Below are 17,500 nucleotides of genomic sequence, written 5' to 3' on the forward strand. Positions count from 1 at the left end.
CCATCCACAAACACTCATCTACCACACCCATCCACAAACACCCATTCACAGACCCTCATCCATAAACACTCACCCACAAACACTCATCAAAGAGTACATTCTGCACTGCAGCTGTTCTACGCCGTATGTGTGAATAAGACAATTACTGTAACAATGTTCCCAAAATGTATGCATTCACATATATATAAATACACAAATATAGCAAATGTAATGAATAAATAAACAAATACAATAACCCAATTGTAAACAAAATAAATAAATTCTCTCGATCTCCATCTAATTTCAGTAAAATCTTTCTTTCTACACAGTACCATTCGTAGAACATCCCACCCCCTGCTGGGAGAGTCATTTACAGCATTTAGCTGACACTTTTTTTATACAAAGCGACTTACAGTTATGACTGAGTACAACTTGATCAATTGATGGTTAAGGGCCTTGCTCAAGAGCCCAACAGTGGCAACTTGGCAGTAGTGAGGCTTGAATCAGCAACCTTCTTATTACAAGTCAAGTACCTCAACCACTGAGCTACCAACTAAAACAGAGCAGACTGCCATCTAGTCGCCGAAGCTCAGAAGTGTCTCAGCTCAGCACTCAGGCAGGCAGCACATGGCGTAGCTGGTAGTGTGTGTTAATTAGACACTGCCAGCATTTCCTTACACATACTGTTACCTTCTGGGTGGAATTATACACCACATCTGTCCTGCAGGCCATCACACAGTGTGTGTGTGTGTAAGAATGAGGGACTGTGAAATACTTTCTGTGTGATAGTTAATAGTCTGTAATTAACAGTTACATTGAGAGCAAGCATCTGTTTATTGGTGCTATTTTTGCTGCAGTGTAGAGAATCAATCTACACACATACACACACACACACACACACACACACAGACACACACACACACACACACACACACACACATACTACTAGCACTGGTTACCCCGCACTACCTCTCCCACATTGACTGGTAAATATTATGTCTTATGGTACATATGGATATTACCCTGATACCCCTGTCTTTCCCAAGTACATATGGGTATTACCCTGATACCCCTGCCTTTCCCAGGTACATATGGGTATTACCCTGATACCCCTGCCTTTTCCAAGTACGTATGGGTATTAACCTGATACCATTGCCTTTCCCAGGTACGTATGGGAATTACCCTGATACCCATGATTTTCCCAAGTATGTATGGGAATTACCCTGATACCCATGATTTTCTCAAGTATGTATGGGAATTACCCTGATACCCATGATTTTCCCAAGTATGTATAGGAATTACCCTGATACCCATGATTTTCCCAAGTATGTATGGGAATTACCCTGATACCCATGATTTTCCAAGGTACATATGGAAATTACCCTGACAGAAATGAGACAAAGCCCCCAAAAACCTGTATATCAGACTTGTCCTCTGGTAATCGTGTTAAGAGAAAAAAACTTTTCTGCACTTTCTTGTAGGTCTATGGTATGGTAATGGCAGTCTAGTTGTGGGTAAGGGAGGTCTAAGTGAGGGTAATGGAGGTTTAGGTGAGGGTAATGGAAGTCTAAGTAAGGGTAATGGCGGTTTATGTATGGGTATTACCCTGATACCCATGCCTTTCCCAGGTACGAATGGGTATTACCCTGATACCCCTGCCTTTCCCAGGTACATATGGGAATTACCCTGATACCCATGATTTTCCCAGGGACGTATGGAAATTACCCTGAGATCGATGCCTTTCCCAGTCTAGTTGTGGGTAAAGGAGGTCCAGCTGAGCATAAGGGAAGTCTAGGTGTGGATAATGGAAGTCTAGGTAAGGGTAATAGAGGTCTATGTGTGGGTAATGAAAGTCTATGTGTGGTAATGGAGGTCTATGTGTGGGTAATGTCTAGGTGAGCATAATAGAGGTCTATGTGTGGGTAATGTAAGTCTATGTGTTAAGGGAGACCTAGGTGTGGGTAATGGATGTCTAGGTATGGGTATTGGAAGTCTATGTGTGGTAAAGGAGGTCTATGTGTGGGTAATGGAGGTCTATGTGTGGTAATGGAGGTGTAGGTGTGGGTAATTGAGGTATAGGTGTGAGTATTGGAAATCTATGTGTGCTAATGGAGGTCTAGGTGTGGGTAATGGATGTCTAGGGATGGGTATTGGAATTCTATGTGTGCTAATGGAGGTCTAGGTGTGGGTAATGGATGTTTAGGTGTGGGTATTGGAAGCCTATGTGTGGTAACGGAGGTATAGTTGTGGGTAAGGGAAGTCTGTGTGGTAATGGAGGTATAGGTGAGGATAATGGAGGTCTAGGTAAGGGTAATGGAGGTCTATTTGTGGGTAATGTCTAGGTGACGGTAATGGAATCTATGTGTGTTAATTGACATCTAGGTGTGTATTGGAAGTCTATGTTTGGCAATGGAGGTATAAGTGTATGTATTGGAAGTCTATGTGTGGTAATGGCGGTGCAGATTTGGGTAATGGAAGTCTATGTGTGGTAATGTTTAAGATAGACCTTACGTATTTTGCACTTCTATATATATATTCTATGAGTAAATGACAAAACACTTTTGTAAGTCGTTCTGGATAAGAACGTCTGCTAAATGCCATAAATGTACTTATACCTGAGGTGTGTGGGCAATGGAGGTATAAGTGTGGGTACTGGAAGTCTATGTGTGGTAATGGAGGTCTAGGTGTGGATAATGGAAGTCTAGATAAGGGTAAAGGAGGTCTATGGGTGGGTAATGGAAGTGTCTGTGTGGTAATGGCGGTCTAGGTGTGGGCAATGTCCAGGTGAGAGTAATGGAAATCTATGTGTGGTAATAGAGGTCTACGTGAGGGTAATGTTGGTAGGTAACGTATAAAGTCCAGGGGCTTTTGTGAGAAGAAATAAGTACTTAGAACTTGCATTTTATTTGTCTCTCATCTCTCGACAGAAATTAATATTACAATAATAAAATTGTGTTTGTGGTGTGTAGAGTGTTTTGTAGATGTTGTGTTTTGTGGTGTGTAGACTGTGATGTAGATGTTGATGTGTTATGTGGTGCATAGATTATGCTGTAGATGTTGTCTTGTGTGGTGTAGATGTGTTGTGTGATGTAGATGTTGTTGTGTTGTGTGCAGACTGTGGTGGAGGTGTGTTGTGTGGTGTAGATGTGTTGTGTGTAGACTGTGGTGTAGATGTTGTGCTGTGTGTGGACTGTAGATGTTGTTTTGTTTAGTGTATATGTTGTGTTGTGTGTTGACTGTGGTGTAGATGTTTTGTGTAGTGTATATATTGTGTTGTGTGTAGACTGTAGTTTAGATGTTGTGTTGTATGGTGTAGATGTGTTGTGTGCAGACTGTGGGGTAAATGTGTTGTGTGGTGTAGATGTGTTGTGTGAGGACTGCAGTGTAGATGTGTTGTGTGGTGTAGATGTTGTGTTGTGTGTATACTGTGTTGTAGTTATAGTGTTGTGTGGTGCAGATGTTGTGTTTTGTGGTGTAGATGTGTTGTGTGGTATAGATCTGTTTTGTGTAGACTGGTAAGATGTTAATAATAGATGGTGGGGTTGTATGAGCAGAGCTGGAAGTTAATCAACTGATTGATTCTGTGTTGGCTGTCAGACACACAGGCTCCAGCGATCCTGTTTCCTACTCCCTAAGGACTATAGCTCAGCATTAGTGCCTTACTTAGTACACATTACCCAGCATACTCAGGTTTCTTCTGTCTGAAAGCAGTTGGTGAACTAAGTCTTATGCTGTTTACAAGACACAGACAGGGAAATGGCAACACCACCAAATCTTGAGGAACAGATGTTTGCATTAAGGTGGTCATCAGCAACTGGTGAAAACTGGTAATCAGATGGCATTTATCAGACTCGTCTACTGGTAATCTTGTCATTTATCAGACTTGTCCACTGGTAATCATCTATCATTTATCAGACTCGTCTACTGGTAATCTTCTGTGATTTATCAGACTCGTCTACTGGTAATCTTCTGTCATTTATCGGACTCATCTACTGGTAATCATCTGTCATTTATCAGACTAGTCCACTGGTAATCATCTATCATTTATCAGACCTGTCAACTGGTAATTGTCTATCATTTATCAGAGTTGTCCACTGGTAAACGTCTGTCATTTATCAGTTGTCCACTGGTAAACGTCTGTCATTTATCAGACTTGTCCACTGGTAATCGTCAATCATTTATCAGACTTGTCCACTGGTAATCGTCAATCATTTATCAGACCTGTCAACTGGTAATCGTCTATCATTTATCAGACTTGTCCACTGGTAATCGTCAATCATTTATCAGACCTGTCAACTGGTAATCGTCTATTATTTATCAGACTTGTCCACTGGTAATTGTCTATCATTTATCAGACCTTCCCACTGGTAATCGTCTATCATTTATCAGACCTGCCCACTGGTAATTGTCTATCATTTATCAGACTTGTCCACTGGTAATTGTCTATCATTTATCAGACCTGTCCACTCTAACTAATCAATGCTAGCAGAGAAAAAAAATGTTATATTCATTTACAATACACACTTTATATCAAACATTGGAACGCACAGGCTGGTGATATGTCAAAACTTGCAAACCTAACACTGTCAGAGGACACTCTGAGAGGAGTGTTAACACTCTGAGAAAGGGTTGAGATTCTGCTAGGAGTGTTAACACTATGAGAGTTGTAAAGGGTGTTATAAAAAGTACACAAAAATGTAATTTCCTCATAACAAATACTGTTTACTTACATTTATCTGATGCTTTTACCCAAGGTGACTTACAATCATGTCTGAACACAACTTGAGGGTTAAGGGTCTTGCTCAGGGGTCCAACAGTGGCAACTTGGCAGTGGTGGGACTTGAACTGGCAACCTTCTGATTACTAGTCCGGTACCTTAAACACTGAGACACCACTGCCCACTGTTTATCCTTATAAAAACAACACAAAACAAACACACACAGATATTACACTCCAGTTAGAGGTCACAGACAGCAGTGAGAGATTGTGGTGGGTAATGCTTTACTTTTAATGTGTGTGTGTGTGTGTGTGTGTCTGTGCTGAGTGTGTTCATTTCCTCTCTTTCTGAACTGCACTAATGTTCACTACAGACATATAAACCCAGGGCAGCTCTCTCAGTCATTAGACCGCTGCAACAATTTCACCTTTCATAAGAGCTGAACACACACACACACACACACACACACACGCTGTTTAAGTGGAGCACTAAACTGGAGGCTTTATACATGATGCATGCTGTATTTCAGGGATGATGTGCTTGTAGTGTAGCAAATGGGCCACTAGAGGGAGACACACAGAAGAACTGGACACAAACAGCAACAAAGACCACACCCAACAAGCGCAGAAAAGAGTGAGGGAGGGAGGGAGGGAGGGAGAGAGGGAAAGAGAGAGAGACCACACCCTTAACAGCTTCTCATGTAGCTGCAGCCCGAATGCAACAGACACATAAACATAATTTGTTATGCTGAGAAGCATCAACACGCAGTTCCATCCATATATCAGCCTGAAAGTCAATTCGATACGTTTGTTCTGCAATCATGGAGCAAAGGAACAAAGCCAACAGTGACATGGACACATTATTTAGACAAAAGTAACATTTATAAAGACACCAGTTACAACAGGAGAGTTACAGCAGGTCTGAACATCATTTACAAGTTAGTACCAAACTAATTAGCATTACACGGTCAGCAGAACTGGTGGTACATGTCTCTGTGATGACATCACCAGCCTGCCGCCATTAGGGCAGTGGACTGTAGGAACTATAGGATACATATAAGACAGTATATGACTATGGGGACAAATGAGGCAGTATATGACTATGGGGACAAATGAGGCAGTATATGACTATGGGGACAAATGAGGCAGTATATGACTATAGGGGACAAATGAGGCAGTATATGACTATGGGGACAAATGAGGCAGTATATGACTATGGGGACAAATGAGGCAGTATATGACTATGGGGACAAATGAGGTGGTATATGACTATAGGGGACAAATGAGGCAGTATATGACTATGGGGACAAATGAGGCAGTATATGACTATGGGGACAAATGAGGTGGTATATGACTATAGGGGACAAATGAGGCAGTATATGACTATGGGGACAAATGAGGCAGTATATGACTATGGGGACAAATGAGGCAGTATATGACTATGGGGACAAATGAGGCAGTATATGACTATGGGGACAAATGAGGCAGTATATGAGTATGGGGACAAATGAGGCAGTATATGACTATGGGGACAAATGAGGCAGTATATGACTATAGGGGACAAATGAGGCAGTATATGAGAATAGGGGACTGTAGGGGACAAATGAGGCAGTATATGGTAGGGGACTGTAGGGGACTATAGGGGACTGTAGAGGACTGTAGGGGACTATAGGGGACTGTAGGGGACTATAGGGGACTATAGGGGACTGTAGGGGACTGTAGGGGACTATAGGGGACTGTAGAGGACTGTAGGGGACTATAGGGGACTGTAGAGGACTATAGGGGACTGTAGGGGACTGTAGGGGACTATAGGGGACTGTAGAGGACTGTAGGGGACTATAGGGGACTGTAGGGGACTATAGGGGACTGTAGGGGACTGTAGGGGACTATAGGGGACTGTAGAGGACTGTAGGGGACTGTAGAGGACTGTAGGGGACTATAGGGGACTATAGGGGACTATAGGGGACTGTAGAGGACTGTAGGGGACTGTAGAGGACTGTAGGGGACTATAGGGGACTGTAGGGGACTGTAGAGGACTATAGGGGACTGTAGGAGACTGTAGGGGACTGTAGGGGACTGTAGGGGACTATAGGGGACTGTAGAGGACTGTAGGGGACTGTAGAGGACTGTAGGGGACTATAGGGGACTATAGGGGACTGTAGGGTACTGTAGGGGACTATAGGGGACTGTAGGGGACCATAGTATTTTATAGGTATTACATACAGTTCTAATCATTTCAGTGTCTGTCCACAGGCAGTAGGGATGGAGGAAGTACTGGAGAGATAACGGAGGACGTGTGGGTGGAGAGTTACTGACTGCTAGAATGAAAGAGAGAAGCGACAGAAAGATGAAGAGAGAATGAGAACCAATATATACATATATACATATACATACATATATACATATACAGACATATATACATATACAGACATATACACATATATACATATACATACATATACACACATATACATATACATATATATATATATATATATATATATATATATATATATATATATATATATATATACGCTAACATACACACACACACACACCCTAACTGACTGTGTGTGTGTGTGTGTGTGTGTGTGTGTGTGTGTGTGTGTGTGTGTGTGTGTGTGTGTGTATGTTAGTTATCTCTTCAGGGAAGGGTGTGTGTGTGCATGTGTGTGTTAGTTATCTCCTCAGGGCAAGCTGTGTACGTTAGTTATCTGCTCAGGGCAGGGTGTGTGTTAGTTATCTCCTCAGTGAGGGCAGGACAGGGTGTGTGTGTTAGTTATCTCCTCAGGGCAGGGTGTGTGTGTGTGTGTTAGTTATCTCCTCAGGGCAGGGTGTGTGTGTGTTTGTTAGTTATCTCCTCAGGGCAGAGTGTGTGCATTAGTTATCTCTTCAGGGCAGGGTGTGTGTGTATTAGTTATCTCCTCTGGGTGTGTGTGTGTGTGTGTGTTTTATTTATCTCCTCAGGGAAGGGTGTGTGCGTTAGTTATCTCTTCCGGGAAGGGTATGTGTTTCTTAGTTATATCCTCAGGGCAGGGTTTGTGTGTGTGTGTGTGTGTATGTGTGTTAGTTATCTCCTCAGGGCAAGCTGTGTACGTTAGTTATCTGCTCAGGGCAGGGTGTGTATTAGTTATCTCCTCAGTGAGGGCAGGACAGGGTGTGTGTGTATTAGTTATCTCCTCAGGGCAGGATGTGTGTGTATTAGTTATCTCCTCAGGGCAGGGTGTGTGTGTATTAGTTATCTCCTCAGGGCAGGGTGTGCGTGTGTGTGTGTGTGTGTGTGTTAGTTATCTCCTCAGGGCAGGGTGTGTGTGTGTGTGTTAGTTATCTCCTCAGGGCAGAGTGTGTGCATTAGTTATCTCTTCAGGGCAGGGTGTCTTTGTATTAGTTATCTCCTCAGGGTGTGTGTGTGTTTGTGTGTGTGTGTGAGAGGAACTAGGTTGCCTCCTTATTTCTCTACCATACAAACACACAATGCGACATCACATGGATCAAGCACCACTTCTGGTGTGTGTGTACACTAGAGTCTGTAAGCAGAACAGAGTACGCACTAGAGTGTGTAAGCAGAACAGAGTACACACTAGAGTGTGTAAGCAGAACAGAGTACACACTAGAGTGTGTAAGCAGAACACAGTACACACTTGAGTGTGTAAGCAGAATAGAGTATGCACTACAGTGTGTAAGCAGAATAGTGTATGCACTAGAGTGTGTAGGCAGAAAGGTGTCGAGAGCACACCACAGGTTTCATATATGTGAACACAGCTTTACACAGTGTTATGGATCAGAGCGTTCCAGTGTTATATAACACAGCTTTACACTGTTATAGAACACATCTTTACACACTTCTATTGAACACAGTTTTACACAGTGTTATGGAACACAGCTTTACATGGTGTTATGGAACAGTTTTACACAGTGTTATGGAACACAGCTTTACACAGTGCTATGGAACACAGCTTTACATGGTGCTATAGAACACAGCTTTACACAGTGTTATGGAACACAGCTTTACACGGTGTTATGGAACACAGCTTTACAAGGTGTTATGGAACACAGCTTTACATGGTGTTATGGAACACAGCTTTACACGGTGTTATGGACTAAATCTATAACAAGGGCATTTCTGTTTAATACAAGCATCTGTATTCATGCCTCCTTCATCCATCCTTCTGTCTTCTCTTCTGTTAGAATGTTATTGATCTGCACCTCCCCCTCTTCTTGCGGGAAGTCCTGCTCTGAGCCTCATTAATTATTAAGAGTTCAAGAAGCATTCTGCTCCAGTTCACCAGTCAGAATTGTTCAGAGACTAAGTGCTTTGCTCTTGTGCACATCTTCTATATGGGAGCAGCAGGGCGAGTCTTCAGTGCTGAGTATTCAGTGCTGAGTGTTTATTGATGTGTGTTCAGTGCTAAATGTTCAGTGATGAGGGTTCAGTGCTGAGTGCTTAGTGCTGAGTGTTTAGTGCTGAGTGTTCAGTGATGTCTGGTCAGTGATGTGTGTTCAGTGCTGACGTTCAGTCTAGGAAGGCATTAAGACCTTGTTGAGCTGCAGGTAGCTGCTGTGAATCATCTTAGGTGTGTGTTCAGTACCACAGTATCCTAACACACAGTACCATAACACAGTAGGTGTATTCAGTACCACAGTATCCTAACACACAGTACCATAACACAGGAGGTGTGTTCAGTACCACAGTGTCCTAACACACAGTACCATAACACAGGAGATGTGTTCAGTACCACAGTATCCTAACATACAGTACCATATCACAGGAGGTGTGTTCAGTACCACAGTAGCCTAACACACAGTACCATAACATAGGAGGTGTGTTCAGTACCACAGTGTCCTAACACACAGTACCATAACACAGGAGGTGTGTTCAGTACCACAGTATCCTAACACACAGTACCATAACACAGGAGGTGTGTTCAGTACCACAGTATCCTAACACACAGTACCATAACATAGGAGGTGTGTTCAGTACCACAGTGTCCTAACACACAGTACCATAACACAGGAGGTGTGTTCAGTACCACAGTGTCCTAACACACAGTACCATAACACAGGAGGTGTGTTCAGTACCACAGTATCCTAACACACAGTACCATAACACAGGAGGTGTGTTCAGTACCACAGTATCCTAACACACAGTACCATATCACAGGAGGTGTGTTCAGTACCACGGTGTCCTAACACAGTGTCAGACTCCTCAGAGCTCCGCCCTCCCCCTCACATCATCACTGTCAGACTCCTCAGAGCTCCGCCCTCCCCCTGACATCATAGTCTTTGTAGACTGAAATTCTTTCCAATTTTACTTAAAAATTTTACTTTTCCAACACTGACAAAAAACCTTCATGTCATTATCACAGTGTAATAACGTCCTTAAAAACTGCTCTTTAGCATGTACACTGAGTCTGGAAGAGTCTGAACTTCACCCTGAATCTCATTTCTATGGAGAGGCAGAACTGATCAGAGCCACACCCACAATGGGCAGTAATGTAATAAAGCCTGTTCTTATGAGAGCAGGGGAGAGAGAGAGAGAGAGAGAGAGAGAGAGAGAGAGAGAGAGAGAGTGAGAGGGAGAGAGTGAGAGGGAGAGAGAGAGAAAGACTGAGACAGAGAAAGAGAGAGTGGGAGAGAGAGAGAGAGTTAAATTGTTAAACTGAACATTATCTGGAGGTTCAATCAAGTCTGAGTAGTGTAATGGAAGCAAAAATTGAATTTGAGAATAAAAGGTTTTCATAAAAATAAATAAAAGTGATAAATACAAAATAAAAAGATCAGGCTCTACTGAATCAGGAAGGAAACAGTCTCACACCCCATGTTCAAACTGAACCACTAACTGAGCTCACTGGGGAAGCAGAGAACCTGGTGACTGTGATACACGACTGAATGTAAATGTTAATGAAATAAGTGCATCATAAAATTAAAAGGTTTTTTCATAAACAGGTTTGGCAGTTAAAGGTAACTTGAAAAGTTGATTTTCCCCACTTTTCTTACTAATCCAAATAAACTGTGGAATATGTAGAACAGGATCAAAAAATCAACTATTTTAGCAGTGGCATCAGGTGCCTGACAAAGGGAAAGAATCCAGCTTAGTGTTTAGCCTGACCTCCTGTCAGTCACGTTATAAAACACGCCTCCACGCCCCATTGCTCCACCCCCATCTCCGCCTGTTTGGCTAAGAAAACATGGTGGAATCCAGAAAGCACCCTGTGTTTACTGCCAAGTGCTTCTACTGTGGACAAAAAAGAACAAAAATGGAAAGAAATATTACATGTGAACGAGATGAAACTGGACACAGAATGAATGATGGTGTAGCATGTAAACACAATCTGCATAATGCACTGAACTGTCTGACTGACAGATTTTATATAATGAGGCTTATAAATCGTTAGCACTCAGAGTCAAGTGAAACGAACCGCATTCAGAGAAAGATTTAATACGCTGGTCAACTGCATCAGACTCTACTGCAGCCAGTGATGCTAGCTAGCTAATACAGGAAGTATGATCTCACTCCAACCAATCTCAACCAAATATGGAACAGAAAAATACTCGACTATAATTTTATACTTTCACAATCGAGAAGCTAAACTTCATAGTGGGCAACACAAATATCAGGGTAAAATGTTAACACCATTATGCGGCCAAGACACGTGGCAGTGATGTCTGCTACGAACAGTCTGTAGAGTACTTACACAACATGATCAGATCATGAATCTCTGCAACAAAAAAGAAGAAATGTAATGATGTGTTATCATAATTTGTCAAGCGGAACAAATCGGTCCCTTACTGGGTGGAGATAATATAACATAAGATAAAGATAAAAGATGAGATGTGTGTTCACTACTTAACCACTAGAAATGGTGTTTCTTAAATCTTGACTAATGCACCTTTAAATTTAGCACTTTTAAAAAAACAAGTGGATTTGCTGCGTCATGCATCTTAGCGCAGAACTTTGCAAACATGAAGATACACCTAAGGGAAAAATGTCTGTGGTCACCACCAACCCACCCCAAACAAACCTCTGTACACCTTTACTGTAGTTTATTAGAAGAGTGAGCACACACACACATCAACACATGACACACTGTTTACTGCACATGTACTGCTGAATGTAAGTGGCTGCTGTCTGAGATGGTTTGGATAAGATGTAATATGGAACTTTATCTAGTGGGGTCTTGGGCACCAGCTTATGGCCCAGGTTGGTGGTGGGGGTCTGATGCAGAAATATGCCTCAGCCCATGATAACCTGCATTACAGTTCATGTCCTGCAGTCTAAAAAGTGTGCTTTTGGTGTTGATATGGCCAGTCAGACAGAGCTGCAGCACAGCGTGGAGTCTCTCCGTGATGGGCGGAGGACAGCATCTCTGAGAGGTCTCACACCGTAGGACTCGGTAAGGGGTGTAAGCTCTGGGGCGTCACACTAAACCCAACCAGAATCAACAAGAAAAAGGTGGGACCCAATCATCCCCCTCTCTACCCCACACACACTCCAATTACCTCCCCTCTCCTTCCCAGTAAAGACTCGGTGTGGGTTCTGATATCATGTCTGCAGTCATTTTAAAAGCCTTGGCCCAGCTCCACAGAACACAGCTGGGACAGAAATGGGCATGGTTATTTGTAAACATCTCACCGTCTGCAGAAGAAATGTGATGTGTGTGTCGATTAGATTCACTTTGGCTGTGGCACCAACAACATAGCGAACAAATGACCCGCTGAGCCATACACACAGCACACCACCCAGATCTGGGGACGGTATCACTCGATCCACTTCAGAGAGAGACAAAACACTTAGGGAGTGGCAATGAAGAAGACTCTCAGTAAGCCTCTCTAATGGGGGGGGGGGGGGGGGGGTTGCACTCCTGGACAGTAGGATGACGGGGCATGCGAGTGCACATGTTCAGTTCAGAGAACCTGCAGCTCTGTCCATTACTGGAATCTGATTATCTCCCTCATAACTGCCAGTTAGTGGCCTCCCAAGACTCCACACCGCATTTATGTACATTTTTATATGTATGACATCATCGTAAAACACAGATGCGATATATAGTATTGAAATGCCCTGTAATACGAATCAACAGCGAACACGTATCATTGGACTATAACGATCTCAAGGAAAATTCATTATATGACAAAAACGAGACAAAGAGAGTTTACGAAAAAGAGAGGAGACGTTTTGAGGGACAGTGCACATCTGAACAGACAAGCTTCACCCACAACGATCTGTTATCTGAGATGGTCCCACGTCTGCGACACGCGCACCAATAAATGACCAGACAACGAGAAATATCCGCAAAACCGGTCATAAGTACGTAAATCGATTTATGGAAAAGTGTAACTGATTTAGATTCAAGTCTTTATTTGGGCCGGGTTTTCTGTGCCCTAGGTCGGAAATCGAGAGGCTATAAAACGCCGCAGATGAGAGATGCAGATGGTTTTCAGATCGGCGCGTTCTTACCGACGCAAACCCTAACCCTTAATCCGATAGATTTCCAAACATGTGAATTGATAAACACCGCGGTTTTACGCCAGCGAAAGCACCGGTAGGGAACTGCCGCAAAGGGTAAAGTGAAGATCAAAGCGAGAGGAAGCCCGGGCACCGAGCCAGGAGCGGGTCGCCGGAACGCCGCCGCCGCGCTCACTGCGCCGCTCGGCAGGTGCGAAACGAAGCTGCCGTTCTCACGCGCGCAGGTGATAAACACCGCTCTGCGCGGCGCGTGCGCCCGCGTGGCTAGGCTGTAGTCTCGCTCTTTCACTTCAAATGCGCTGCTGTCACACCATGGCCGAGTGCGCTCCTCCCGAGTCGCTAAGGTGTGCCAACCAACACTGAGGGCATACATCAGACATCAGTAAACGCGTCAAAAAACAACATATAACGGTGTTTCGATGATCATTATGCAGATAAAAGAATCTGTAAAGTGGGCGACGCCTTTTAACATCATCTGCATCACGGACCGCGCGCGAGACGAGGACAAGCGAGCAGGGGCAAGTCTAACACGTAGTTAAGAGCGCGGCCTATGCACGCGTGCCCCTTCCTGCCGCCCGATACTGACCTGGCGAATGCGGCTCTGCTGAGGCGGAGAATCGCCCTCCGGGGAGGTGCTGGTAGAAGAAGCCATCTTCACGTCTCGACACGAGCCGTTCCGTGACTGACTTTCTCTCGTCGTTTTTGACATTCGCTATCGGTGCAGCGCCTAGGCTCGGCGCGTGATGTGCGACAGCTCGCAAGTCACGTCTCTAAAAAGCCTCCTGCTTCGGCCTCAGATCTCGAGCTCTTGGTCCCAGCGCATCCTCTCGAGTGGCCGCTCCTCTCGCCGCGAGACACAGCGAGCCCCTTCACTGGCTTATGTGCTCGGTGGAGCTGTGAGCGCGCGGCGGCGCGGACCCACGTTCACCGCAAGATCAGGCACGCTCGTGCTTTCACTGCTGTCCGCCGACGCAGACGAAGACCGCGCGCGGTTTGAGCAGGCTGCATAAAACGATGCGCGAGTAGCGCGATAAACTGATGCGTGATGCTAAGAGGAAGCCCTAACTGAGCCGTATGTCTTGAATGTGGTTCCCGAGCTTGCTCCTCGCGCTTTCTCCGTTTGTGATGAACTAGAGGGCGATGCCAAACCTCCACTTAGCGATGACGAGGCAGATAGAAATATAACGGGCGGAAAAAAAAAAAAAATCGATAAACAAGGCTTTCATTCAGAAAGGCGGGGGCCATTTGACCACGCGAAGAGATGCCCTGCTGAACGTAACATTAGCGGGACTGAGTACGGTAATCAGGCGCGAGGGATCGCGATGCTGATGGGATCTCCAGCGGAAAAAGCGCTTGGGTTAGCAGAACACGCAGAGGAAAAATTCTAATGGGAGAAGAAACGGATTAAGGGCATTTAAAGAGTAAGTGGGAGGAGAGAGAGAACGACAGAGTGAAAGAAGCAAGAGAGTATAAACTACACAAATACATAGCGCCAAATAAAAATATACTTTATTATACATATAGTTTTGAACAATATCACTGGCACGTACCACTCACTGACTGACAATTACAGGAAAGGATAACCTCTAACCTTAATGACATACCAATAAACATATGCTTAGATAAAGAATAATAGTCTAGACTTAATCACCAAACTAAATCCAAATTAGGTCGGATCAATCAGACCAGATAAATTGAGGAATAAATTGAACCCGTCACAGTAACGGCACCCGCAGACACTAGAACAGAGCTCATCCAGTCACACGACGGCACTGTAGCCCTGCCGTGTCCTGCTGGGTGGTGTAACATGGTTCTAGATCAACATTTGGAGTTTGGGTCTGGCAGGTGATTCAGGCATAACGTGTTCAAGGCCTGTACGTGACCCCCACACCAATACATCCAACACAGTTCTGATCTTGTAAAAGCTACAAAGCAAATAAACTCCAGGAATCAAAGTGTTGGACGATATTCCAGCTGTTTCTGCAGACGAGAAGATCCATTAGGTCCCAAGAAAAAAACAAACAAAAAAAAAACCTCTTTCCGGAAGCAGAGCTGGAGCCATTTAAACGCAGTGAGGGAAGAGTTCTTTGGTTGTTTTGGTGAATGAGTGATGGAAGTGTGTGTGTGTGGGGGGGGGGGGGGGGAGGGGTGTTTTGGTGAAAGAGTGATGGAGGTGGGTAGGGGGGGTTGTTTTGGTGAAAGAGTGATGGAGGTGGGTAGGGGGGGTTGTTTTGGTGAAAGAGTGATGGAGGTGTGTAGGGGGGGTTGTTTTGGTGAAAGAGTGATGGAGGTGTGTAGGGGGGGTTGTTTTGGTGAAAGAGTGATGGAGGTGGGTAGGGGGGTTGTTTTGGTGAAAGAGTGATGGAGGTGTGTAGGGGGGGTTGTTTTGGTGAAAGAGTGATGGAGGTGTGTAGGGGGGTTGTTTTGGTGAAAGAGTGATGGAGGTGGGTAGGGGGGGTTGTTTTGGTGAAAGAGTGATGGAGGTGTGTAGGGGGGGTTGTTTTGGTGAAAGAGTGATGGAGGTGTGTAGGGGGGGTTGTTTTGGTGAAAGAGTGATGGAGGTGTGTAGGGGGGGTTGTTTTGGTGAAAGAGTGATGGAGGTGTGTAGGGGGGGTTGTTTTGGTGAAAGAGTGATGGAGGTGTGTAGGGGGGGTTGTTTTGGTGAAAGAGTGATGGAGGTGTGTAGGGGGGGTTGTTTTGGTGAAAGAGTGATGGAGGTGTGTAGGGGGGGTTGTTTTGGTGAAAGAGTGATGGAGGTGTGTAGGGGGGGTTGTTTTGGTGAAAGAGTGATGGAGGTGTGTAGGGGGGTTGTTTTGGTGAAAGAGTGATGGAGGTGGGTAGGGGGGGTTGTTTTGGTGAAAGAGTGATGGAGGTGTGTAGGGGGGGTTGTTTTGGTGAAAGAGTGATGGAGGTGTGTAGGGGGGGTTGTTTTGGTGAAAGAGTGATGGAGGTGTGTAGGGGGGGTTGTTTTGGTGAAAGAGTGATGGAGGTGTGTAGGGGGGGTTGTTTTGGTGAAAGAGTGATGGAGGTGTGTAGGGGGGGTTGTTTTGGTGAAAGAGTGATGGAGGTGGGTAGGGGGGGTTGTTTTGGTGAAAGAGTGATGGAGGTGCATGAGGAGTTGCTGACTTAGTTGGCTTTTAGCTTATCGAGTTCGTCATGGGAACGGTTGGCGAGGTGGGCTTGTAGGATCTCCCCAAACACATCCCTGTTCAGCAGAGTGTACGCCATTGGCAGCAGCTGTCCAATCACCTTATAGAAATACTACACACACACACACACACACACACACATACGTATGTGTGTGTGTATATATATATATATATATATATATATATATATATAAAAACACACACAGAAAACAAGTCCACACAGGAAAACTGTTCTAACATAATTGCATAATGGACACAAGGAACTGGAAACGCATGTAATAATATACTTGTGAGGACCACACCGACGCCAGAGCAAACCTTAACTTAACCCTGCTGCATTAGGGGGCAACGGAGCAAACCTTAACTTAACCCTGCTGCATTAGGGGGCAACGGAGCAAACCTTAACTTAACCCTGCTGCATTAGGGGGCAACATAAACCTTAATTTAACCCTGCTGCATTAGGGGGCAACATAAACCTTAATTTAACCCTGCTGCATTAGGGGGCAACATAGACCTTAATTTAACCCTGCTGCATTAGGGGGCAACATAGACCTTAATTTAACCCTGCTGCATTAGGGGGCAACATAGACCTTAATTTAACCCTGCTGCATTAGGGGGCAACATAGACCTTAATTTAACCTTGCTGCATTAGGGGGCAACAGAGCAAACCTTAATTTAACCCTGCTGCATTAGGGGGCAACAGAGCAAACCTTAATTGAACCCTGCTGCATTGGGTGGGGGGGGGGTGGGGGTAGTAACAGAATAAACCTTAATTTAACCCTGGGTGACCAGCACAGACCGAGGTAACTGTGTGTGTGTGTGTGTGTGTGTGTGTGTGTGTGTGTGTTTCTTACATGAGAGCCAAAACAGAAGAGATCGATGCCCAGTTCATAACCCATGCCATAGTCACACTCATCGTTGGCAAACTGCACGAACGTCATCATCTCCTGGATAGGAGCAAAAGCCTTCATCCTCGCCTCATCATCCGCAGATTCTGCAATCATCTTGCAGATCTTTTTCAGACTGGCTACGCACACACACAAACACACAGCAGTGAGGCAGAGAGAGAGAGAGCAGAGTGAACGAGAGGGAGACAGCAGAGGGAGGGAGACAGTGGGTAGTACCATCACTCTCGGGCAGTTCCCGGTATCCCACATCATTCTTGTCGACGGGCACCACGATGCCTGCT

General features: G+C 44.7%; 2 protein-coding genes across 6 annotated transcripts in view; both read right to left on the reverse strand.

The window, feature by feature from the left end:
• The window catches only part of ank2a (ankyrin 2a, neuronal), an 84,962-nt gene extending 70,442 nt beyond the window's left edge, over positions 1–14,520 (reverse strand). For 4 of the 5 annotated variants that reach the window (XM_081714184.1, XM_081714180.1, XM_081714179.1 and 1 more), the window contains exon 1: positions 13,749–14,520. In XM_081714184.1, the coding sequence (XP_081570310.1) occupies positions 13,749–13,871 (123 nt within the window). In that variant the 5' untranslated portion in view covers positions 13,872–14,520. The remainder of the gene's footprint in view (positions 1–13,748) is intronic. The other variant, XM_081714183.1, reaches the window with a different exon arrangement.
• A 134-nt stretch (positions 14,521–14,654) lies between these two features.
• hpf1 (histone PARylation factor 1) overlaps positions 14,655–17,500 on the reverse strand; it is a 31,212-nt gene continuing 28,366 nt past the window's right edge. Inside the window, exons 6-8 of the mRNA XM_035530090.2 lie at positions 17,436–17,500; positions 17,166–17,338; positions 14,655–16,423 (exon numbers count right to left, since the gene is read on the reverse strand). The exon at positions 17,436–17,500 is cut by the window's right edge and continues 23 nt beyond it. Of these exons, the coding sequence (XP_035385983.1) occupies positions 16,289–16,423; positions 17,166–17,338; positions 17,436–17,500 (373 nt within the window). The 3' untranslated portion in view covers positions 14,655–16,288. The remainder of the gene's footprint in view (positions 16,424–17,165; positions 17,339–17,435) is intronic.

This window comes from Electrophorus electricus, chromosome 5 (genome assembly GCF_041902795.1).
Source record: "Electrophorus electricus isolate QZ-2024a chromosome 5, ASM4190279v1, whole genome shotgun sequence".
NCBI lineage: Eukaryota > Metazoa > Chordata > Actinopteri > Gymnotiformes > Gymnotidae > Electrophorus > Electrophorus electricus.